Source organism: Zootoca vivipara, chromosome 1 (genome assembly GCF_965207765.1).
Source record: "Zootoca vivipara chromosome 1, rZooViv2.hap1.1, whole genome shotgun sequence".
NCBI lineage: Eukaryota > Metazoa > Chordata > Lepidosauria > Squamata > Lacertidae > Zootoca > Zootoca vivipara.
The window spans coordinates 95,495,062-95,520,667 of NC_142582.1; the positions used below are offsets into that span (position 1 = coordinate 95,495,062).

Genomic DNA, 25,606 nt, shown 5'->3' on the forward strand with positions numbered 1-25,606 from the left:
CAGAGCCAGGCTCATCTCATAAGTCTGGACAGTGTAGGCTCTGAAGTAAGAACAGAGTTCTAAACTTAGGTGCCCCAGAAGGGAAATTTAACTGTTTTATATATAAGACAGTTAGTCGTTTTCCTCAAAAATATTCCAAGCGACTTGGAAAGACTGCTTAAAAATAGAACAAATTTCCAGGGTAAAATGGCACCGTAATAAAAACAAAACAAAACTCCTAGGAATAAACATGGAAAACACAATTAACAGGAGCAATAGAGTCAGCATAAGAATGTCATTAAAAATAAGTCATAAATAGATCATAAAATGCAATCATTAAGCAGTTGCACAGCTGGGAATGCCAACTGAAATATAAATGGCTTAATGTGACAACAAAATTGGAGTAGGAAAGGAGCTAAGCAAACCAAATCTGTTTCGGAAGTGAATTCTGTACAGTATCTCAGTCTAGGGCAGGACTCCCAAGTCTATGGTGTCTGCAGGTATTCATCCATGGAGAAGCCCACCACTTTCTCCTTCAGAATCTTTGAACTCTTTGGCTTTTGTTGTTTGCTTGTTTATTTGGGGGCGGGAGCTGTGGCCTGCGTTTTGTTTGTGTTTTTTGGGGAGGGGAAGCAGGAGAAGGTTAGCCTGCTGCTTGGAAGGTTTTACTGAACATCACCAGTTTTTGTTCCACAAAATGGGTATTTTGTGGTGCCCGCAACTGTTCCTTAAATTTCCAGGTATGCCCCAGGCACAAAAATAGGTAAGGTACCTCTGATCTAGGACTTTGGGGGCTTCCAAATCCCCATGGTAATGAGCGTTAGTCAATAGGATTCTGGAAAATAACTGTTGTTCCAAAATCAGACACTTTCTAAAATGTCTCTGTGCCCATATACATTCTTTTTTTTTTTTGCTTAATGTACACACCCACCAAAACAGCACCATTATTATTATTATTTAATTCAGAAGTGCTGGGTGGATCCATTGCTGGTACAGTTTCCAGATTACAGCAGATTTATGTTAATTGCCAGCCTAGGCTACTGAGTCAGAAATCTGCCCTGAGGGAAACTGAACTTCCACCTTAGGTTTATGTGCTGACAATTTCCCCCTCCCCTGCCCCCAACACTGTAGCTTTGAAGAATTGGTGGGATACTTCGAGATAAAACCAAAGTCTGGCGAGAAGGAGACCACGCCAAACTACGTTTTCACGGTGTGGTATGAGTTCTGCAGCGACTTTAAGGCCATTTGGAAACGAGAGAGCAAAAACATTTCCAAAGAAAGGTAAGGTTCTAATAAAGTCATTAATACAATTTTTTTTAGAAGTCTGGGAAACTGGTCCTTTTTTAAACTCAACAAATTATACTCCCATATTTCACAGGCGTCATTGTTTTCTTTCAGATCAAATGGACATCAAGGAAAGATTATTCCCTCAGGGTGCCTAGGAAAATTCACCAAAGGGATGCTGTCCCCACAAAAAGATAAACACATATAATCTGATAAATTACACTTTCTTAACCCCTTCCAATTACTAGCTAGTAAAATGAAAGGGGAGCTGTGCTAATTTGTAACAGATTGCTTCTCTTTGCATTTTTGTGTTGGACTGCTCTAAATGAGGCGATATTGCTGTTGCAGACAGGACAGACAAATAAAAGTGAATGCTTTTTCCAGTTAATATACTACACTTGCATCAAAGGGTAGCCTATGAGATTCAGGCCACACTTAGCACAGCGCTGAAGTCCCACACTGAATTTACAGCACCGTTTCTTGGTATCCTGCTGTGGACATCAAACTCCATGCCGCAGCATCTCCCACTGTCTTGTGATTTTATTAGGTTTAGTTAAAACCCTTTTTTTAAAATAAAAGGTTTCACCTCTTGAGATTTGTTTTTAAAAAAAGAAAAGAAAAACGAACACTTTCTTTCATATACTTCCCCCCCCTTTTTTTTAACTGTATGCAGTTGCTCTGTTATGGCATTCTATTGTAAAATAATTAAGGGAATTTCCCAATAGGTGTTTCTTATTGTATTTCTTTTCATGTACAGTGGTACCTCTGGTTAAGAACTTAATTCGTTCTGGAGGTCCGTTCTTAACCTGAAACTGTTCTTAACCTGAGATACCACTTTAGCTAATGGGGGCTCCTGCTGCCGCTGCGCCGCCAGAGCACGATTTCTATTCTCATCCTGAAGCAAAGTTCTTAACCCGAGGTACTATTTCTGGGTTAGTGGAGTCTGTAACCTGAAGCATTTGTAACCCAAGGTACCACTGTACACTAATAGGAAATACAAATCTCCGTGAGTGCCTCTCCTTGTGTAGCAAGGTAGCATTAACATTGCAGGAACTTCACAAAATCATTTAGAAGTAAAACTGTAAGCTAAAGGGGGGGAGCTCTCAAAACAGTCCCATGAGGATCAGGCATGCTCATTGACTGACTGTAGGACAGGTAATGGAAAACTGTAGGGGAGGGTGGGAATAATCCAATGGAGTATCGTAGGAGAGGGCATGACTGTTATCCTTAGCAGAAACACTCCATGCTGCAACATCTTGTTGCAGGTCCCTCTTGTCCTGTTCTAATGTGCGTCTTTCCCTCTTCTGGGCAAGCGCAGACTTATTATTTTTTGTTTGTTCCTTTCTCTCTTATTAAATGTTGAATATGATCAGTCACATCAGTGCTTCCCAACAAATTTGATGCAGTTTGTGATTGAATTTTGAAGAGGCCAGTTTAAAATGAATGAGCAGATAAAATTAACAAGCTCTCTAGGACTAGTCTAGGTGAATACTAAGGGGCAGGATAGAAAGCAGTGATAAAGATGGAATCCAAAACAATCATTCAGAAGCACGCACTCTTTTAAATAGGTGCAAGCCTTTGATTGGGGGGGGAGTGGTGTGTAAACAGTAAAAGATCACAAGATGGCTGCAGAATATGTGACTCACCAAGACAAATGTAGTCCATCCATCACTTACTAAGGCTTGGCAGGTCACAGCTTCTCTAGGCCTAGTGTGAACCATGCCCCTTACGGTGAATATCAGTGGGTGATTGCATGAAAAATGCCAAGCAGGGTGCAGGTGCAGCCAAACACATATTCTGCACATCTTCAAGTCCTAATGTGTACAAACAGAAATCATATACTTGATACTTTTTATATCTTGAGGTCTGTTATTTTGTGTACTAAGAATATAAAGAAATAATTGTTACTCTGGAACCTGAATCATTTATCAGTTAGTTGGCCTTGCATATGAAACAGCAGTGTGAATCAGGCTCAACATTAGAAGCTTAAATATCCTTTAGCATGCAATTTTAAATTAAATGCAGATAGAGATAATCCAGTAAATTGCCGTGCTAATTATACCACATAGATCTGCTAATGCAGCGGGCTAGGTTGTCACTTGATTCCTTTGTCACAAGCAGCAGTCTTCTAGAATAGTCAGTTTCACTGCTAAGAGGGAACATGCTGCGGAGGGGGGATACTTCTAAAGTGAAATTGGTCATATTAGAAATTGTTGCAGTTTGTTACTTGAGTAGATCTACTTATGAGCGAGTGAATTTTGTTTGCCATTTCAAGGAAAATGTTTGCTAGGGGACAGTGTTGCTCAAGGTACCCTGTTTCTCCTATTTTAAGACGTAGCCATAAAATAAGCCATAGCAGGATTTTTAAGCATTCAAAGAATATAAGCCATACCCCGAAAATAAGACATAGTGATAGGCACAGCAGCAATACCGGCCGCAGCAGGGGGAGGAGGAAAAATATAAGACATCCCCTGAAAATAAGCCATAGTGTGCTTTTTTTGAGGAAAAATAAATATAAGACGGTGTCTTATTTTTGGAGAAACACAGTACCTCCTCCAAATGTTGGGTTGGAACTAAAGAATCAAGCATAATGGAGGGCTGCTGCAAACATTAGTAGAAGAGTCTTTGCATCATGTAACAGGAAGGTTCTGCAGCAGTTCTCGTGCTTCCCCTTGCGCAAGTGAGAGTGCAAGAAGAAATATTTGGATTTTGTTTCACTTTTCTCATGCAACACTGAAATGGAAGACTGCAGCCAGTGAGAAAAGCTGGAATTCTGGAATGTGGAATAGACTCCACCTGCTGTTACCAGGAAAGCTGATACAATATGAACAGGATTGCAAAGACAACTCTACTGTGGATGTGATGCTGTCACTTCCTCAAATGTCAGGAGTACCTAAGAATATAATAAAAGTTTGCTGGATTGGGCCAATGAACCTTCTAGTCCAGCATCCTGTTCTCACAGTGGTCAGTCAGGTGTATGGGAAACAGGACCTGTTTCCCATCACAAGAGCACTCTTCCCTCTTGCAGTTTCCACTGGTGGGCACTGCTTCTGACTGTGGAGCAGTTATCCAAGTCTTGTAAAGTATAGAACCAAACTCAGTTTTAAATAGGCCAGGCTCTTAAGAAGTGAAAGACAGTGAGTGCAGAGGGAGTGGTGAATTCCAGATTAATAAATTCAGAGTAAAATATGTGATTTTTGGATATGCTGTTTTGAGTTTGGATTAGCCTTCTTGAGTAGCAAGATAAGACTTGCATATATTTTGTCATGAGCATGAATGATTTGTTTTTTCCTTCTTAACACCATGAATTTTATTCATATACTTTGGTGGGGCTTGTGCTAATTTACTAATGACTTCATTAGATTACTTTTAGCCTTTAAAGGTTTCGGTTTATTCTCGGTTTATTCTCAGTTCAATTTGTAGATGATTCATGAAGACAATGAGTTGCTGGTGTCAAGTATATGAGTTTGAATGACAGATGAGTTGTTTCTTTATCACATTCAAATGGCTTAGAACCATGACCCTTTAGAGGGTGTTATTTTACAAAGTATGAGTGACAGTTTGCCAACCATATTTCCAGGAAGAAACATATTTAGAGAACTGAGAAATAACCATTATGTCTTGAAAAACAATTATTTTCCTAAGGTGTATTTTAGTGTAATCATATTTTTTTCATAACCTCAGCAGAATAGAAAAGGAGCCGGTTTATACACTCAAGCTGTAAATATTTCTTGGATTGCAGCATTTAAAATTCCGGAGGGAGAAGAAGGAGGGTTTGCATGTTTGAACGCCCTGTGCCAAAAAAACAAAAGCCCTCTCTACACATAGGAAACTTCCAATCTAATCCAGCACCCTGTTCTCACAGTGGCCAAACAGAAGGAATTACAGCGAAATAAAGAGACACAAAATAGTTTCATTCAATTAGATTAAGAAAGGTTAAATACAGTGGAACCTTGGTTCTTGAATGCCTTGGTACTCGAACATTTCGGCTCCCGAATGCCGAAAAGCCAGAAATAAGTGTTCTGGTTTTTGAATGTTTTTCAGAAGCAGAACATCCGATGTAGTTGTTGGCTATTGTTTCCGGGGCACCTGCGCCAATCGGAGGCCGTGCCTTAGTTTTCAAACATTTTGGAAGTCAAACGGACTTCTGGAACGGATTACGTTCGAGAACCAAGGTACCACTGTACCTGATGATTCAGATAGTTGATAATTTTTGTTCCTTTCTTTACAACAATTTAAAACACAAATGTGAACAGAGGCAAGTTTGCAAAAATTTATACAGGATGCCCATCTAGCAACAAAACGATCCTATTTTGCCAACTTGTCAATTATGAGATGATGATGATGTCCATCTGATTGGGTTGCCCTGCCCCAGCCACTCTAGGCGCCTTCTAACAAATTAAGACACAGTAAGACATCAAACATTATTGTCACTATTGGTTCTTCTAGAGCAGGCATCCCCAAACTGCGGCCCTCCAGATGTTTTGGCCTACAACTCCCATGATCCCTAGCTAACAGGACCAATGGTCAGGGATGATGGGAATTGTAGTCCAAAACATCTGGAGGGCCAAAGTTTGGGGATGCCTGTTCTAGAGTATTTTGAGGTTATTCAAAGGACAGTGCAACATCTCTTAGCAGACTAGGAAAAAGCAAGTTAATGGTAGCTTTAACCAAGCAATGGGCTAGGCTGCAAGAGTTTGTTTTGTCTGAAAACTACTTGACTTTTAATGTAAGAAAAGTGTAGAAATCTAATTAGATTTTTATCAGACATTTTAGAAGAGGAAACACTTTAACCATGCTGCTCTACACTTAACCTACCATGAAAATAAATTAGCTGCCTGTGTAATATAGCTGATTTTTGCCCCAAGACAAAATCTGCATAGCATACAGGAATCTGAGGGTACTCAAAGGTACAAACATTATATATAACTAGCAAACTTATTTACTACTTGCGGTAAATCAAAAGGTAGTTAAGATGAAGTTCCTGGATTACCTCAGTAATATAAATATTACATGAATATTACATGAAAAGGATACAGCAGAAATATATTACGTGTGCCCAACAGTCATAAATTTGGTATGGCTATTTTGCTCAGCTGGGTGAAAATTTTGAATGAAGTAGCTGAAAAGTATTATCTTACTCTCAGTACCATGTGGTATTCTCAATACCACAGGGATGTGACACCGTTTTAGGGTCAATTTACACGGTCACTTTCATGGTCTTATTTTTAATCTGTAGTGACTTTTAGTCAGTCCTGATTTGAGTATGGATATAAAAAAACTCAGCCATTGGAGTGTTGAGGGCCTTTATGCTTCATCAAATTTCTTATATAGTAAAAGTATATTCAGCTATTGTGGATGATGCAGCCACTCTCCTTTAACGGAGCACTGCTGTTACAGGAGTATTGCAATTCCCCAGTTGTAAAAATGCAGTATATTTGACATTTGCATAGATAGTCTTTTGGGAAGCCACTTACAGTAACAAAGACTTGAATCTAGACTTGCCCTTCTGCAAGTGGAAGGGCTCCTTTCATTCACAGAAGGGCCTTTAATCCACTGGAGGTTCCAAATGGTAGAAATGATGGGAATCCCCAGGCATCCCCAAACTGCGGCCCTCCAGATGTTTTAGCCTACAACTCCCATGATCCCTAGCTAACAGGACCAGTGGTCGGGAATGATGGGAATTGTAGTCCAAAACATCTGGAGGGCTGAAGTTTGGGGATGCCTGATTTACACTGATTTCCCCTGGAACCCATTGTACCATCTCCAACACTTTTTGAAGGGCACTTTTGGGGAATCTCTGGGGATTGTAAAGGGGTGCGAGAATGGGCAAGAATTCTCTCCCCGACTTCCATCTTTGGGAGCATCCACTCACAGGCCATTGTTAGTACTTTTTATATAATATATTTTTTATCAAATTGACTTCAAATTAAATAGTTACATTGTTTCTTGCATTGATTTCCCACCCGCACTTCCACAGTGTTTTTGTTCAAACCGTTTTCTACTGTATTATATATCAAACTTCTATGTTATGGAAATTCCTCTAATCAATACAATTACTTTATCATTTTTCTTCCATTGTTCCTATCTCAAATCTTGCCTGTGATTTCATTTGACTGTAGTGTTTTTTCAAATACAGTCGTACCTTGGTTCGCGAATGCCTTGCAAGTTGAACATTTTGGCTCCCGAACACCGCAAACCCAGAAGTGAGTGTTCCGGTTTGCGAATGTTTTTTGGAACCCAACGTCCGACGGGGCTTCTGCAGCTTCAGATTGGCTGCAGGAACTTCCTGCAGCCAATTGGAAGCCGCGCCTTGGTTTCTGAACATTTTGGAAGTCGAACTGACTTCCGGAATGGATTCCGTTCAACTTCCGAGGTACCACTGTAGTCCTAAAAAGGCCTCCATTCTTTTTTTAAAAAAAAAAAGGTTCATCATTTCGATCTCTTCATACTGCTGTCAGCTTTGCCATTTCCACATAGTCTATTGCTTTTAAAAGCTATTCCTCCTTTCTTTGAACCATCTCTTCTTTCCATTTCTGTGCATATAGCATTCTACGGTAGCTGCTGTAGTCACATACATACGTAAAAGGCCATTGTTAGTACCGTACTTTAGTCTCTGAAAAATCAGCTCACCTCCCTCCTGAAACCATGGAGCAGCAGGGGTGGGGATGTGTGGTCTTATCTACAGAAGCACGTACAGAATGATATCAGTGCTTTTAAAAATAAATATATGGTTGGTATTCTTCACATGTCTCACAAATTCAGATAAGTCACAATGGATTTTCCTACAATAGACGTCAGTTTTCATCTCTCACATTACGTGACTCCTTTGCTGAAACTCCACTTAATTAGCTGCTTTCTGATTTGTGGGGGAACTCTTAGTTTGCAGCCTGAAATCATGGTTTTGAGGGCAAGTGCCAAACATGCCATGCTGATGTAAGGTATGAAATGGTGAACTTTGGTATGCAGTCAACCAGGAAGTAAGTAATTAAGAAGAGCAGACAAGGAGAGGGAGCCACACACAAGCTCATTTCTATTGTGCATTTCGTAGTTTGGCATTATATGTGGACCTGACATAAAGCCCCCCCAAAAAAGTATCCCCCCCCCAAAAAAATAATATACATTCCAAGCTTCAGTTACAGAACAGAACATTGTCAGTTACAGCTTGTATCTATTGAAAAACACAACAGCCTCAACAAGCTAGTAACCCTATTCAATAACATACTGCAAAGTATACCCTAGCATCCTTTACATATCCCATAAGTACAGATCATCAAGTTGGAATTTAATATGGTGATGATAGTATATAGTGCCAACAAGCATTTAATAGCACTTGTTGACTTAAGGTCCAATCTACTGGTTGCTGCGCCAGCAAGGAAGCCGTCTGTGGCTAATAATCAGTCTCTGGGTATCGGATCACTTCATGGCTTAATTCCTATTCTTTCCTCCCTCTATGTTGAGAATGAGAAGAGGCCACAGGGTTAAGTAAGCAGTGTTTTTTCTTCCTAACCCTTGGCACAACTATGTATGTTCTTGTAAAGGTGAAAATTATTCTTTTACTTTATAGACGCAAAGGTACTTTAAAAAAAAAAAAGCTCATTTGAACTTCTATAGTTCATTTGTATAATTATTATTTTTTCAAAATAGCTCTTGTTCTTGCATTTAATCTGAAGATATTTAGGTTTGAAAATGTGATTCCCCCAGAACAGAATTTGAAGTTAATTTAACTTTGTACCCCAAACTCAGTTGCTGTGTGTTTTGTTCTTTTTTTCTGAAGCAAAAAAATCAGGTGGTTTAAGGTTTTTTTGAAATACAGAATTCTACTTTTTTTGTTGCTTTACATTGTGGTTTTCCGCACGGCATGGCAATACACGACAGTTGTAAAAGTGTGTTAATATTATTGCTGACACCAGCAACCTTTCTTCTCAATTCTTTTGTGTATTTTGACCTTCTTTGCACCATGATGAGTGATCCTAAATCTTCTTTTGAACGGATTCCCCGTACATATGGTCAGATTTCATGGTTTAAACTAACTGCATTCCTTAAGATTCTTTGCCTCTCCCCCCGCCCCCATTTCAACTGAAGATTCAAAAATTAGTAATGGGAATTGTCTTGAATGGAAAGTGGGTACCGGCTACATCACTCACAGATCAATGCAATGCAGTAGTGTTACAGTTCCTTCCTAAAAGTTCAAAAAAGTTAAATTATATGAATTAAGAGGGAATGTTGCTCTGTGGATTAAATAGATTGCAAACTCTAGTTAGTGTCAGTTCTCACAACAAAAAATGTAGTTCGCATGTTATGCTGAACAGATGACACCAAATTATTAAAGCTGGTTAACTCTAAAGCAGAGGAAATAGTTACCAAAGAAACTCACAACTCTATTTTTGATAAATGCAAAATTATTCACAAAGTAACCTCAGTTATGTTTATATGATATTGAGAATTTTTTTAACACTCTGCATATACCCATAAAACATCTGTTCGTAAAGTATCTGCAACCAAAATGATAAACAGAACACTATGGTTTATTATGACCATGTTATTTTCAATGGGACTGTAATGCCTTGAGTCCTGTTCTAACCATTCTGTTCAGTTGTTATATAAAAAGAATATAAGGCCATTCATTCATGGAAATGCTAAAAGGTTTAGCATAAAGTTCTTGAATGTATTGAGGGAATAAATATGAAGCTGTCCTTAAAGTTTCACATAGACATGGAAAATAGAAGTAAAAACCTTAATTTAGCCCAGGTTATGATACAATAAACTGGACACAATATCCTAACACTGGCACCAGTCAAAATTTTAAAGAAGTCAAGTGAAGTAGTCTTATCTGCTTGATTTTGAATTTTGTATTGGATCCAGAACTGTAGTTTTCTCCATATTCTATTAACTTATATTGGAGCAGTATCCCAACGTGACAAGATTGCTTCCTGATGCTGACGCCAGGCAAAAAATAGACTTTGGTGAACCATTGGCCAGTCTCCAGTTGGCTACCTAGTGCTCACTGATTGCGAGGATTCTTTCAAAGGATGCTGCACTAGGACAATCTTGGACTGGTCCTGATTCATAGTTATGTTTAGTTATGATTTAACTGTTATGAGATCCTAAGTTTATGCTCTTGAAGATGCAAAGATCAGTGGTGGGCCACAGGATTCTCAGTTTCTAGTAAAAACAACATTTAAGGAGAGCACAAATTCACTTTCTGCAAAACCCCACTTGTTCCTATGAACAAGTGGTTTAACAAGTCAGCTTCATAACACATGGTCTGGAATTGATCTGTTTAGAAACTGGCTAAAGTTTGTTTTAAGCCATGATCCCTGCTTCCTATTTAATGATAACCCAAGTAGAAAGTGAAACTAAATTGTGCCAGAAATCCTTTTCCTGGACTTGTGGGATGAGGAGAGATATGGGGAAGTACAGGAGCCCGAGGTTTATGGCAGCTGCTTTCTCCTTGTGTGGATAGTACTAAATCAGGGACAGAGAGCCTATGACTCTCCAGATGTTGGATCCAGTCAGCATGGCCAATTGTCACAGATTATGTGAATTGTAGTCTAGCAACATCTGGAAGGACACATGGTGTAGCATTATGTGTGAGCCAGTCTTACACTTCTAACAGGTAGTAGATTAATTAAGGCTATATAAGCTACATATTCATTGACCTTTTTAAATGAAAGCCAACCATGATTCTTTTGTTTGGGTGTTGCAGTGCCATATCATCCAGGGACATAATTTGCCAATGCATTTTAAAGATTAAGAACATTATGCAAAAAATGAAGAGCAGTTCATGGGAAGATTTATAATCCCTGTAATGTGTGGAGGTTTTATGTTTGTACTAAGTATGAAGGGAGAAGAAATCTGACCAACATTCGTCACATACAATAGTATGTTAAGCCTTTGAGATTTAATCACTGAATGCTTAATTAATGGGGAGTGCATTTCTGTTTCTCTTATCAGCACACTGTGATACGTATGGTTTGAAATAAGACCTCTGGAAAGTAATGTGACTCTTTTCTTAAGTAAGAATAATGAAGTCACAAACACTGAACAGCTGTATGGGCACCATTTTGACAAGCAGTTTGGTTTTTTTATAAAAAAAAAATCTTTAGATAGTGTGTGTAAGATAATAAAGCTTATTAACCAGTGAAAATTGCAGGAATACAGAGTGCTGTTAAAGGAATAAGCTGTCTCATATTACTGCACCCTTCAGAGGACAGGAAAACAACATGTAAACTTCATAAATCACAGATGTATATGAAAACTTGTTTCCAGCATTCTGTCAGACAATACAATGATCCAGAAACATCCCAGGCTGGGTCTATTGAAAGAGAAGCAAGTGGAAATGCTGCTACTGGCTCCATGGTGCTTTTCTTTCTTAGCCCGTTGTGCTGTGCCACCTCTAATAGTTGTAGCCTCTGCTCTTAACATCTTCTCCAGCCTTGCAGAGAAGGGAATACCATTCCCTTTCAAACTTTTAGGCTTGATACTGTCTTGTTTGTTTGCACACTTGCATTGTAAGCGCATGATACCATTTACACAAACTCAAAGCACATTTCTTCCCTCTCTCTGCCTCCTTAATCCTGGCAACGGTAGTTTACCCCTCACAGAGCTACAGTTTGCAGCACCTTTGACAAGCTACAGTTCCCAGGATACTTTGAGAACGGAAATATGCTTTGAATATGCTATAAAGGTATCATGTGTTGTTGTTGTTGTTTAGTCGTTTAGTCGTGTCCGACTCTTCATGACCCCATGGACCAGAGCACGCCAGGCACTCCTGTCTTGCACTGTCTCCCGCAGTTTGGTCAGACTCATGTTCATAGCTTCAAGAACACTGTCCAACCATCTTGTCCTCTGTCGTCCCCTTCTCCTGGTGCCCTCAATCTTTCCCAACATCAGGGTCTTTTCCAATGATTCTTCTCTTCTCATGAGGTGGCCAAAGTATTGGAGCCTCAGCTTCACGATCTGTCCTTCCAGTGAGCGCTCAGGGCTGATTTCCTTAAGAATGGATAGGTTTGATCTTCTTGCAGTCCATGGGACTCTCAAGAGTCTCCTCCAGCACCATAATTCAAAAGTATCAATTCTTCGGCGATCAGCCTTCTTGATGGTCCAGCTCTCACTTCCATACATCACTACTGGAATGTGTACACAGCCTTATTCATATTCAGCAACTAAGCACTCCCGAAAGCAGCTTGCATATGCCAGATATGTACCATTTCTTTGGCTCCAGTAAGATTTGTTCTGTGTATTTTGTTTCAGACTCAAAGTGGCTCAACAAACAGTGAACAAGTTAACTGCAGAAAAGAAAGTGGAAACAAAGAAAATCAACCCTACTGCCAGCCTGGTATGATGTGTTTTTGGAATGCTTTGTCTTCTAGTTTGCTTTTAAAAACAGCTAATAGGATGCATGTTTTAGTCCATTCAAAAGCAATTTACTATCATGTCCTTTCCAATCCCAAAGTACGTATATTCAAGTAATTTTTTTTTGAGTGATTGAAGCAGTGACTGGGAATCAATTCAAAAGCCTTTGCAATTTTAAATTCAATATATCCCTGCACAGGCCTTTGCCAGGAAAAGTAGTCTGCATGGGGAAAAATCAGTCCTCAGGAGCTGTCTCAGTTTTGTCACTTGTCTCTAACCCATTGCTCTCCTTCTTGCCTGCTGTTTTCTGTACTCTGAATAATCTCAAGGGCTGCTTTTACAACATGTGCTCCTAAAATTTTTATCACATTTCTGAAGTGGGTGAGAGGGGAGAGCAGATTGAAATTGCAAGCCAATAGGGCATTATTTTCAGCCTTTTCCTACATTTGTCACCCTGTTTATCTAGGAACAAGCCTGGCTTCCTGGGTTTTCTCCAGTATAGGCTTGCTGTCTCTTCTTTTTGTGCACAGACAAATGGAAAATTCTTTTGCCATATTTGGATGCAACCAGTGCTGGCTTGCCAAATTAAGGTGGATCCAATTTAGCAGCAATATTTGAAAACACACACACACACACACACACACACCTGTGCTTAAATCATGCTTGTGCCATTTATTATTGGTACATTCTGGGATAAAGGGCAACGCACAGGGATGAACCTGGAGGGGAGATGGTCATTTATCAATTTGGCTTAAGGAAGAGTGTGAGCCAATTTATCTGGTCTATACTGGCTTTTGTTCACAACTCCTGTGTACCCAAGGTTCCCCACACAATCGTGGTTTATTACGATTTCCTCTTTATCAAGGGGCCTCTCCATATGTGCAATGAGAAATCACTACAGTATTGTCCCACTTTGTGGGAAAGGGATGCCCCTGCTAAAAATCAGCTCCAGTACATTTCTCTTTTTAAAATTAATAATAATAATAAATCTCCTTCTGTAAGTAGAGACATTAATCCCTCCCCAGATATTCTTGTTTGCATTCACATTACAGTACTAATATTTTGTAGCAGTGCAATATTAGCTAATGTTAACTGGAAAGGCATTTCAGAACACATTAGGCATATATTTAGGATGATATGAGAGGCTAAATTTGTATCCAGGTAAGTCATACTCAGAGTAGATACGTTGAAATCAATATGTTTGTCATGACTCCTTTGTATTCATTTATTTCAGTGTGTCTACTCTGGGTGTGACTTAGATGCAAATCTAAGTATGCTTGTATAAAGCTTGCCATTGGCTTGGCTTGGCACTTCAGGAATTAATTTTCAGAAAAGGAAAGGCTTATGTCTACTTTGGTTTTGGACTGCTCCATTCTTCAAGTGAATAGACCACATACTCTGTGCAATTTGAGAACAGATGGAAAATAAAATAAAAGAATGATAATAAAGTTCCTTTTTTTCTTAAACAACAGAAAGAAAGGCTACGTCAGAAGGAAGCCAGTGCGACCACCAACTGAAAGAAGACATGAACATAATGGCATTGTGACTTAATACCTTGCATGATTTTGCCCATTCCCTAGAGAGCACCTTATTTTGGACGTTAGGAAGTTCTGCTTTGCTGTTCTCTTCCTCAGACAATCCTCAAAAGACTTCTGAATCCCTTGGCTTGGCTTGTGCAGAAGAGGGAACAATAAGAAGTTTGTTTACATGGGAATTATGAAGAGTTCTATGTAACTCTTCCTTATGTGGCTTAAATGCAGTTCTTTTCTTAAAAGTTGTTTGAAGTACTCTATGCAAAATGCACTAATGTAAAAGACAGCAAAAGCAGGGTTTTAGACAGTGAATTAAATAGCTTTTATGCCAGCTCTGCAGGATGGCTCATGTGCTGGTAGACTGTAATATTTACTAAGTCAATGTCTGTTTAAAATGGTTTTGATGGTATCCAAAGGATTAACTTTACCTTCTTGCAAATGGTGGAAGTTAAGTGTATCAGATCTATTCTGTATTTTATTACAATTATTTTTATAGGAACCCCAATCAATGCCATAGAAGTAGAAATACTGTTTTTGCACATGTGGAGAAAGAAATCTCATATATATATATATATATATATATATATATATATATATATATATGTACTTGAATAAGGCATAGATAATGTAACTGCTACATTCATTAACGTTTGGTGTTTTGTTCATACTATCTTCTTCGTCTGATGGCAAAATGAATACTTTCCGTATCAACATGAGGTGAAATTAGCAATATTCAATAATGCTTTATTTATACAGGTAGTCGGTCTTCTAGCTGTAGAACACGCATTTCCATTATTTATCATTAATCTATACCAAAGCCTATATTCTTTTATAGCCAGCATTTTGGTGAAGCTGATTTTAGAACATGTTTACATTTTCCCGTACATATGTGCATGTGTGTGAGAGAAAGATCATTTACAGACATATGTGCGCTCTTGAACATACATTATTCTGCTCCATAGACTTTGAATAGAAATATCTCATTGTTCTCCCATTGAGGTACTGTAAGTGTCTCATGTGAAGTGCCATTTAGAATCTCTGTCAGGTATGTCAGGATCCCTCCCCTCTAGGCTGTAGTTGAGAGAACTTGCAGAATCACACCCTTAAAATTAAAGAGCGGTCCTTGCAGTGGAAAAATTATGTAAAATAAAATGCTATATATCATAAATACTTAAACACAGGCTAACAAATGGTTGCCACAACAACTAAAGAGTGTACCAAGAAGGAGATGAACAGAGGTTCTCCGTACTAGAGGACACTTGTAATAAAGTATAAGGGAATCTGGTAAATTAAATTCAGAAAAGAGTGTGGAAGAAAGGGGAAAATTGTCACCTACAGGACAAATGCAGGAGAACCATATTTAGTAATAGGCCTAGGCAAAGTGCCACAATTGAATCGATCATTTATCTTAAAAAATAACTTTTAATTTCTTATTATAAGACGTTAATGTAGCTGTACGAACAACCTATTTGAAAGATTTAATATGAAACATGCTATTTTTCTTACACAATTCAAGGGCAAGATTCTCAGACAGCACATATTATGTCTCCCATTGGTATCCAAATGTCATTGAAATTTAGTATCCTAAATATTGAGACATTAGAAAGCAGTTAATGAACTTATCTTTTCCCTGTTAATGAACTTATCTTTTCCCTCTTAATGTAAACATCTATCATATATAGCCCTACAATTTCCTATGCTGAAGGAAACATAATTCTAAAAAATTGAAAGTGTTTGTATAGGAACAGGAAAATTACAGCACCTTTAGAAATACAGACCAAAGTAGTAATACAGTCTCTAGAGAAGCCAAAGAGTAGGGCAACAGTAGTCAGACAATGATGATCAGACTCTTACAAAATCCTGTGGAGGTTTAGTGACATGCTTCTGATCAAATGTGTGTGTGTGTGTGTGTGTGTGTGTGTGTGTGTGTGTGTGTGTGTGTGTTATAATGGAGCTATGCAGTTGAAATGTAAGGGCATTTTGATGTAACCCACAATTTAAAACTTAGCAGCAGCCACACGACAATTAGTTCAACTGACATTGATCTTAACTGATGTATTCTTTCAGAAGCAGTGTAATGTCAATACTCACAAGAGACTTGAGATTTTTACTATACATTTACATCCATGTCCGGGCAACCCATGTGTGCCGTGTGATGTCACTCGTTTCAGTGGAGCCAAGCAGCATCCACACACAAAAATGTGCATCTGGCTTCTTATTCTCCATTTGTTGGGCTCCAAGTCCTATTAGCCCAAGTGGTCATTAAAGTGAATGAGAAAGAAATTCAAAGTGGAAGTGCTCAGTGTTGGCTTTAAAACTGGGCTATTGTAGGTGATTTTGGAGACATATTCCCCCCTCATCATCTCATCTTTCCATCTGCCATTGATAGAATCCCCTGGATCTTAAACTGCTTAGAACTTAAGCTTCTCTGGACAATTCACTATGTATCAGTTTATCTGATTTCTGCCCTGTTGCATCGGGAATTTACTGCTTCTTCCCTGGTGCTGTTTTTCCTCTCTTCTTTAGAGCAGCCTTGTAAATATTTGAAACGTGTTCTGAGTTGAACCACCATTTTCTGAGTTAGATCATCATTTTTTCTTACCAAACTGGTCCTGTGGCTCAGCTTATGATGGTTAGCAGTGAAATGTTATTGTCAACGGGGAGACAAGTATTTGCCTGTGCCCCTCTTATTATTCCATTTATATCCCACCTTTCCTCCAAGGAGTTCAAGGTGGTGTACTGTATATGACTCTCCTCCTCATTTCATCCTCAAAGCAACCCTGTGAGGTTGGTTAGACTGCGAAATAGTGACTGCCCCCAAGTCACCCACTAAACTTCAAGGCTGAGTAAGGGATTTGAGCTTAGGTCTCCCTGGCCCTAGTCCAGCTCTCTCTATGCCATACTAGTTCTTTGATGAGAACAGCTGCATTCCTTTCTTACTATAAACTCTGGATCGTACAGAGGCAGAAAAACCTCGACCTCTTCATGCCTTCAGCTAAGGGGTGTAAACCTATTTGAATGGGGCAGCTGTGCTACACAAAGGCTAGGAAAACACTTGTGCCATTCTACAGTGTCCGGCTGGAGTTTTGCATTTGTAATAAGAGCAGGATATGGTTATAGTATGTGTTAACTATAAGGAATTGCCTCAGGTTTTCCTTTCAAATCTTTCCTCATCACTGTTGCTCTCATCTCTATCTGAATCTTCTCTGCTTTTCTTAATACGTGATGATTACAGCGGGATGAAGTTAAAAGCCCCAAATGGTACCCAGTGAAATTGCCAGTTTTGCTTGTGCTAAGGAAGTCCTTAGCCTTGATTGTTTTTAAATCTTGCTACCAACACAGCATGCAAAATTGTAATCTCTTGCTGGAAACCCAGCACATTTCCTCCCATTTTGAGAAACGCTGCTGTAGTCATTGCTACGGATTGTGGGGCGAGTGGGTGGGTGTCAGGGGACCCGTTATGTGACTCTCAGCTTCATTGGACTTGAGCAGTCTAAGATAGTCTTCTTGTGGCGTCCAATTCTAGACTGAATGTGGGAACCATCAGTGGGAAATTGCACATCTCTGGGCCAAAGCTGTATGGAATGTACATTAATACATTTCCACTGTGTTGCTGTTAGCAGAACTCCTTTTACAGTATTGTTATAACAGTCAACCCTCTTGTTTGGCGAGTTCTGATAGTACTGTTTAGTCTGAGAAGAATCTTTTGTCCTAAGCCCATTAGCATCTCACAGTTATTCAGAGCCCATTTCTGGATTGTTTTGTTTATTTAAAGTTTACTTACAGTAGCACTGGAAATGGATCCAAGTGGAACGTAAACAACTGTTCCCAAACTCATGCCCTGCGTTTTTGTTTCCTAATACTTAACTATCCTGCTACAAACTAGAAGAGAATAATCTTTGTATTCTACTCCCTGATGCAAAATTGATAAAGATATTTAAAATGCTATGACACCTTGAAATTCAGGGCCTTTCCCACAGTAAACTAGTGTGTTGAGAATGTGAGCTAAGTGGGAATATGCAGAGTTCAGAGCATGGTGAAAACAGTTATTTGATCACTTTCACTGTTGTTGTTGTTGTTTAGTCGTTTCCGACTCTTCGTGACCCCATGGACCATAGCACGCCAGGCACTCCTGTCTTGCACTGCCTCCCGTAGTTTGGTCAAACTCATGTTCGTAGCTTCGAGAACACTGTCCAACCATCTTGTCCTCTGTCGTCCCCTTCTCCTAGTGCCCTCAATCTTTCCCAACATCAGGGTCTTTTCCAAGGATTCTTCTCTTCTCATGAGGTGGCCAAAGTATTGGAGCCTCAGCTTCACGATCTGTCCTTCCAGGGAGCACTCAGGGCTGATTTCCTTCAGAATGGATAGGTTAGATCTTCTTGCAGTCCATGGGACTCTCAAGAGTCTCCTCCAGCACCACAATTCAAAAGCATCAATTCTTCGGCGATCAGCCTTCTTTATGGTCCAGCTCTCACTTCCATACATCACTACTGGGAAAACCATAGCTTTAACTATGTGTGTGTGTGTGATCACTTTCACTACTCAGTCATATAATAGTTTCATCCACATTCACCACATCACTGCTCAATCTGTTTTTGGAAGCTATATGAAAGATGTGGTGACTGAGTTGAACTGCATGCTGGGTATGTGGTGAGGCACTCCTACAGCCATTTTAAAGTGTGCCAAGCTACATGGATGCACTGAACCAGCATAATATTCAGTGATGTGAATTTTATTTAGCTGGTGTGTTATGTCATCAAGTGGCTGCCAGAATAATGTTTTTCTTCTGCCTAACACAAATTGGCACAACTGTTGTTTTGGAAAACGAGGCAGTTTATATTGTTGGAAGATCATGCAAACTTTCAGCTCACACAAAACCCCTTAATCAAGTAGAATAGAAATATACCCGATTCAGAACTCATGCAAAGTGTAAGAATATTTACAAAGAAGAATACCTTGACTCAGTGCTTTTTTTTTTCTTTAAAAAAATGTTTAGGGGTACCCTCATTTTCCTACTCATATTGAAATTCTGCCCCTCAATGAGGCCAAACTTAGATTCACAAAATGTTTGCCCCTGCGTCCCCCCAGGAAAAAAAAGCACTGCCTTGAAGGTGCCCTTGATTATTATTTTAAGGTTATTCCACTTGTACCTACCATTCGGTCAGCACTGTGTAACTGTTAAGTAGAAGCAGGAGAATATCCTAATGGATTATGAAAAAGCTGCCTTTCCATTCTGATTCATAAAGACTTAATAATAAATTATAATATGTATTATTTCTACTGAGCTGAACAATGAAGTATTACAGAGTTAGCTTGAAAACTTGAACTCTTTGACGAACAGGTTTAGTAAGTGGCTGCATCCAACATTTTTTTATCCCAAAGCGATTTGCCATACCAGAAGAACCTACTCTTGCATTGCTTTTGCTATAAGCGCATCTCTCTCCTGTTTCCATAATAGAGTTCCTTGTCGCTGTTATTTTTCATGGTTGTCTTCAGTTTTTGTCTCTTGCTACATTTGGAAATTTAATCTCATCATTGAGGGTTGCTTTCTTATGAAAGCTATAAACACTTTCCCTCTTTATTCTAAAAAAATCACTAGAATCACTGTTTGGTCATATAACACTTTTGTTTTTCTCAGACATTGAAACCTTCCAAAGAATATGTAATATAAATTTTCTTTCAGTATTTTCCCATTTGATGTGACAGTCATGGGTACTTACAATCCCTTCATAAAATAGTTACCCATCTTCAATTTCTTGCTAGGCAAGAAAGCAAAAATAATTGTTTCTGTTGGCCTGGCTGCTCTGGTTTTCCCATTCAGAAGTCCTCTGTTGGGCCTCTAAGTAGTGCTGGAATCTTCTAGTGTGTTGAGAATAATGTTGGCATTCATTCTGAGTAAGACAAACTTGAACTGTCTAGGATGGGAATAGTCTCCCACGCAGAACACAGAACTAAAATCAGAGAAATAGTTCCACACAAAATCATGCTGTTTCCCAAAGGCTTCACGATGCTGCATTAAAGAGCTTTATAGGTTTAAGGTTTCATATGAAGCAGATCAAGCTAGGTTTTCATATGAGTGGTATTTTTAATTCACACGTCTTAAGTCTTCAAACTTCCTACTCTCCAAACAGTTCTTTATGCAAGAAAAATGTCTTAACAACCACTTCAGTTTTTTAGTTTAGAAAAAAAATGCAAATAACTCCAAACCACAATGCTAAACCAGCTAGAGAAGAGAATGCCAAATATGCAGTTATTTCACAATGTAGAAAGACATTACCTTTTCCCTCTTCAGTTACTACCACATATGAGATCATAAGCAATTACATGCCTTCTCTTTTTTGCAGAGATACCTGATTAAATTTCTTTCATACCACTGTCATCTTAGATGCTTCATAAGAAACAGAGAACATGGTATCTGAAGTTTGTTGTCAGAGGATCCGGTTTTGCATAATGTCTACGCATCTTACTTCGGTAAACAGCTTCACTAGCTTATAAGCCTTGGGCAGGTTTTCGCAGGCAGTGTATCAAATATGACTGGCAGCACAATCATGTAGACGTTGACTCACAATTTGGGGAGGTGGGGCCACTCCATAGTATTGTATTAATTAATTAATTAATTAGCTTTTCTTACATGTATATCTCATTTTTCTTCCCATCATGGAATCTAAGACAGTGTACTTTGACTAGACCCAGTACTGCCTAACTTCAGAAGAGTGGTGGTCTTGCTTGCCTTCAGACTATACACTGGTACTGATGTTTGTTTCACCTCACTAATTTTCCCATATAGAAGAAAATGCAAATACCTCTTTGGTGAGGAGGATAGTTATATCTGTTCCTAAAGATGATGGTCTAGACTAGTGAAGTCTACAAACTGCACTCTGCTAATAGACTTTTAGTGTTGTTGTTTTTATTGTTGGCTTTCTTGAAGTGACAGGAAAAGCAAGATATCCCATTTGTTGCGTCACAAAAATTGAAAGTCCAGCTTATTTCAGCAGGAGAAACCACATGTTTTCATCTCCCCCATTTAAATCACTCGAACTTAAGCACATTTGATGATGAATGTTGTTGTTGCCGGATTGTGCCCAATAATTGTACCTTCTGAACGAGTAAAAACTTCAGTTAAATTTAGGACTTGAAAGTAGCCTTTTGTATTATACTGCTATATGGACACAACAAAGTTCAATATCTGGAAAGTCTGGTTTATGGGAAGCCCTCTATCTGTGTTCAATGTTTATTTGAAGCATTTTGCAATTAGTTCAAGCCTCCTTGGTCTCCAGACCATGTCACTGATCCAGGGACAATACAAGGTTGTCCACCACCTTCTGCAACACTTTTGGTTCCTTCTGCAAATAACTCTTAATAAGATAACACTTTGAGGAACTATGTGTGTTTACCTCCAGTTTTGGATGTGATAATTGGTACCAGCGGGGTTTTTTTAAACAAAACAAAACACAAACTATAGCTGGTCTGTGTGCAGACTGCTCTTTCTGGATCAGGGTAAGACATCCTCCCGCCATCTCTACTTGACTCTTCCAGTCCTAAAGCATCTCTGATGGTGATCTTTTCTTATCAAGCTCTAGCACCGTCACCTTTCCCAAGGCTTCCTGCTCCCTCAAATGATTTTGTCTTTTTTCCCCTTGATGCCCTGTATGCCTATAACTCCCTCCTAGAATGCCTGTGTGATTTCAATGTCTTGTGCTTCCTTCCAATCCGTTCTCAAAATCTGTATTTTCCATGAAGCCTTTCACATAACCTCCTCGTTCTCATACTCTAGTACAGGCATCCCCAAACTTCAGCCCTCCAAATGTTTTGGACTACAATTCCCATCATCCCTGACCACTGGTCCTGTTAGCTAGGGATCATCGGAGTTGTAGGCCAAAACATCTGGAGGGCCGCAGTTTGGGGATGCCTGCTCTAGTATGACCAAGCCAAGTGTGTATAACTGTTGACCCCTGCCTTCATTTCTCTTCCTTTCCTCTGTTGTGTTGATTTCTAGATTGTAAGCCGCTCAGGGTGGGGATCTGTCATCATTTGAAAAGTGCCATGTACATAGATGGCCCTAGATAAACAAATAAATAGAATTTTGAAGTCGTCTTAGTTCCTCTTCCATTTCTAACCATTCTGACAAGAACTTAAGTGTATTCCTTTGTGGGTCAAAATAGTCCACATTATCAGTGCAGTCACTGAAAAGGCCCTATCTCTTGTCATCATCTATATCTCCACCCATGGCAGGACACAAAGAAGGGCCTCTCATATTTCAGTGAAGCATCTCACTTGTAGTTGAACGCTTGAGGTTTTAGTGTCAATCATGGGTAAAATGTTTTTAGAATATATCACGAAAGCTTTTATCAGGTCTTTTTGCAATTTGGTAGTAATTTGTTAGTGAATGCAAATGGATTTTTTTCCTCAATGAAAGTTAGATCAAGATGTTCAGCTGCATTACATCACCTCCTTGTTTGGTATGCAATAAAAAACATTCCTCTGTGCTTGAATAAATAAACATCATAAACAACTCTTCCCAATTTGCATGTTATAGAAACCACAGAGACTGTAGGAAGGTCAGGAAAACATAGATATTTCCAACCGGCCAGTCAACAAATATTATTAAGCATGCAGCTGATCTCATAGGGCATGGGTTAAAAAGGAAGTTCATTCTGAAACTGAGGGTGAAAGCTAGTGTGTCTCCCCTATGACCCAGTTCCATGAGTCAATATGCTGACAAAGGAGCACATAGGACTTGGGTATGAGAATCCCATGAGAACGCAAGGGTTTGACCCTAGCCCCACTGCCAGCACAGTAACAAGCACTGGTGCTATTCTACCAGCAGCAAACCCCTGCCGTTGTCTTGGCACAACTGTACTGCCTTGGCACTACATTTAATGCAGCTTGGGAAAGGTTTACCCCAATCCACTTCTGCACTACAAGCGGTCCAGGAGTCAAAAGTCACAATATTTCTTATAACAAAGGCAGAACGGGGCCAAGTGCTGGATTTCTCACATTGGCCATGGCGGGGCAGCTAAAACACAGGCAGAGGAGTGCCTAGGAGTTGGCAAAGCCAGCTCCACTGGGAGCACAGGTCTGAGGGAAGGGCCACAAAAATCAGCCCAGAAATCAGTCTCCAGTTATCTGTGTAATGTCATGAGTTTAGACAAGAGCTGGAAGCTGAGCAGTAGCAGAAATGGCAAGACGGCATGAAGGTAGACTACTGGAGACTATGGAGTGAATGACATGTGTATGGTTATGTGCCACCACTGTTGTGACAAGATCAAATGTGGGAGAAGTGATTGGGGGGGGTGCTGGTACAGGTCCTTGCCAAGGGCACAAGGAACCCCAACAGGAGAAGTGGGATTTCTTTTTTTGGGGGGGGGGGACGCATCAATAAAGCTCCTTGCTAAGGTTGCAAGGGAGCTTAGGTACACCTAGAGTGACATTGAGCACTGGTTTGAACATGCATATGCATTACTTGGCAGCTGTAGCATCAACTGGGGACTTGGTTTATATCTGAATGTGCATTTGCATTAGAAATCACAGGTGGATTGGGGAGGAGTGGCCAGACAGAAAAGGGTTAAGCAGCCTCTTCCTTGGCATTTACCATCACCAACACCAAACTCACAGGCTCCTGGAACTGCCTTGGTAGAGGGAGAAAAGGGGGAGAGTTGCATTCAATTGTGTGCCATGTCTAGGTTGGGCCTGAGTTGGTTAATCGAACACAGCTTTGAAAGATTTGAAGTTCAAATCAATGCCATTCCGTAAAGCTTCATTCCATGGGAACCAGTCTTCTGGGGCCTGTTCCCGAGATTTCAGAGGCAAGTCAGCAATCCTTGTGTAATGATGCAATCCAGACTATTGCATAAGGAGCAGGCACTTGTGTGATATGAAATAAATTCCTGAGCTCGCAGCAACATCTGAGACTTGACATTGCTGTTGATATAAAGATTTTCAGTGCATATAAAGATTCTAAGCATGAAGAAACTGAAATGCCCGAATGTCTAGTCCTCTAAATACAGCAGGGGTTGTGTAGTAGTTAAGAGCATGGCAATAACTTAGTGGTTCAAATTTCATCCTAATCAGGGCTTTTTTTTCAACCAGAACTTGCTGGAACCTCTCAGATGGGCACCATTGCCATTATAAGAGAACAAGGGGGACATTCATGGGGGGGTTCTGGCACCTTATTTTCTAGAAAAAAATAGCACTGGTCTTAATCATAAATTTACTGGGAAGTCTTAGGTTATCTGGAGTCTCGTGGTCCTAGCCTCTCTGCACCTTATCGCCCACTCTGGTTCCTTCCAACTCTACAATTCCATGATTCAATGAGTCTGCCATCTAGGGTGATGATGATAATACTGGCCTAACCTAGCAAGGCTGTTGCAGTGATTAAATAGGTACGATTTATTAGCTGTTCACTGGAGGGGGCGCTTAGTATAAAGATACTAAGGATTAATATTGTTAAAGAAACAGTAGTATGTATAAAATACATATAAGACCAATGAGAAGGTGTTGGGTGGGGTGGAAATGGGAACTCTCCCTGGAAGTGACACTAATAAGACAAGCTGCATTGCCAGACATGATGCTGAGGAAATGCTTGTTGCATGGATGTAAATATAGAGGGGGGGTATGCAGAATAGCAATGTTTTTCTTCCTTTCAGGGAAGTTTCCAGTTGTTAAAAAGAAGCTGATTGGATTAAGCTAAATTTTTCTTTACAATTATGTACCATATGTTCCCGTTGAGTATTTAAAAATCTAATTTTACTGGAAATTTCAAGATAAGTTGAATTTGTATAAATGCTTTTATTTTTCAAAGAAAGAGATACGGGACCATTGCATGTAAATAATAGAATATATTTTCCATATTATTGCTCTGTATTTTTATATGCTAAATCTCTAGCTTCAGACTATGTTTTACTAACCCTGATGCAGTGGAAACTATTTATTTATTTAAAAACAAGAATGATGTATTTTGACTCCACGGAGATATAGATATAGTTATATATTACAATATAAACATTTGCAGGTGTTTCATTAATGGCTGATCTACTTTTCATTTGTTCCAAACCTGTTTGTTGTTACACACTATTTGATCCTGTCCGCCATAGCTTTATAACCACCAAAAGATCACCTGATCAACAGAATACTTTTTGAAACATGTTATTCTAATTCCTGTTCTACCACTTCATACATTAAAAATCAAATAGGAATTTTAAAGTGTGTTGGTTTTGTTGTCTGCAACTGTTTTAAGTTTCATGTAACCCTTGAGGGTAAGTGATTGGGTCATGTATGACTGTGATCGGAAGAAAAGCCATAAGCAGGGAGGACCATCCCTTTCATTTCTGGCTCCCCCCTTCTCTCGCTTTCTCCTTGTCTCCCACTTTCCTCCACCCATTGAGCTGCTGAAGAGACACAGGTCACTTTTGCTAGATGTTTTAAATAATCACCAGCAGAGGACTTTGGGGAAA

General features: G+C 39.4%; 1 protein-coding gene across 1 annotated transcript in view; it reads left to right on the forward strand.

Annotated features, from left to right (window-relative positions):
• The window catches only part of FMN1 (formin 1), a 119,092-nt gene extending 93,737 nt beyond the window's left edge, over positions 1-25,355 (forward strand). Inside the window, exons 15-17 of the mRNA XM_035110694.3 lie at positions 1,111-1,260; positions 12,520-12,604; positions 14,094-25,355. Coding sequence (XP_034966585.3) covers positions 1,111-1,260; positions 12,520-12,604; positions 14,094-14,138 — 280 coding nt within the window. The 3' untranslated portion in view covers positions 14,139-25,355. The remainder of the gene's footprint in view (positions 1-1,110; positions 1,261-12,519; positions 12,605-14,093) is intronic.
• The last annotated feature ends 251 nt before the right edge of the window (positions 25,356-25,606 follow it).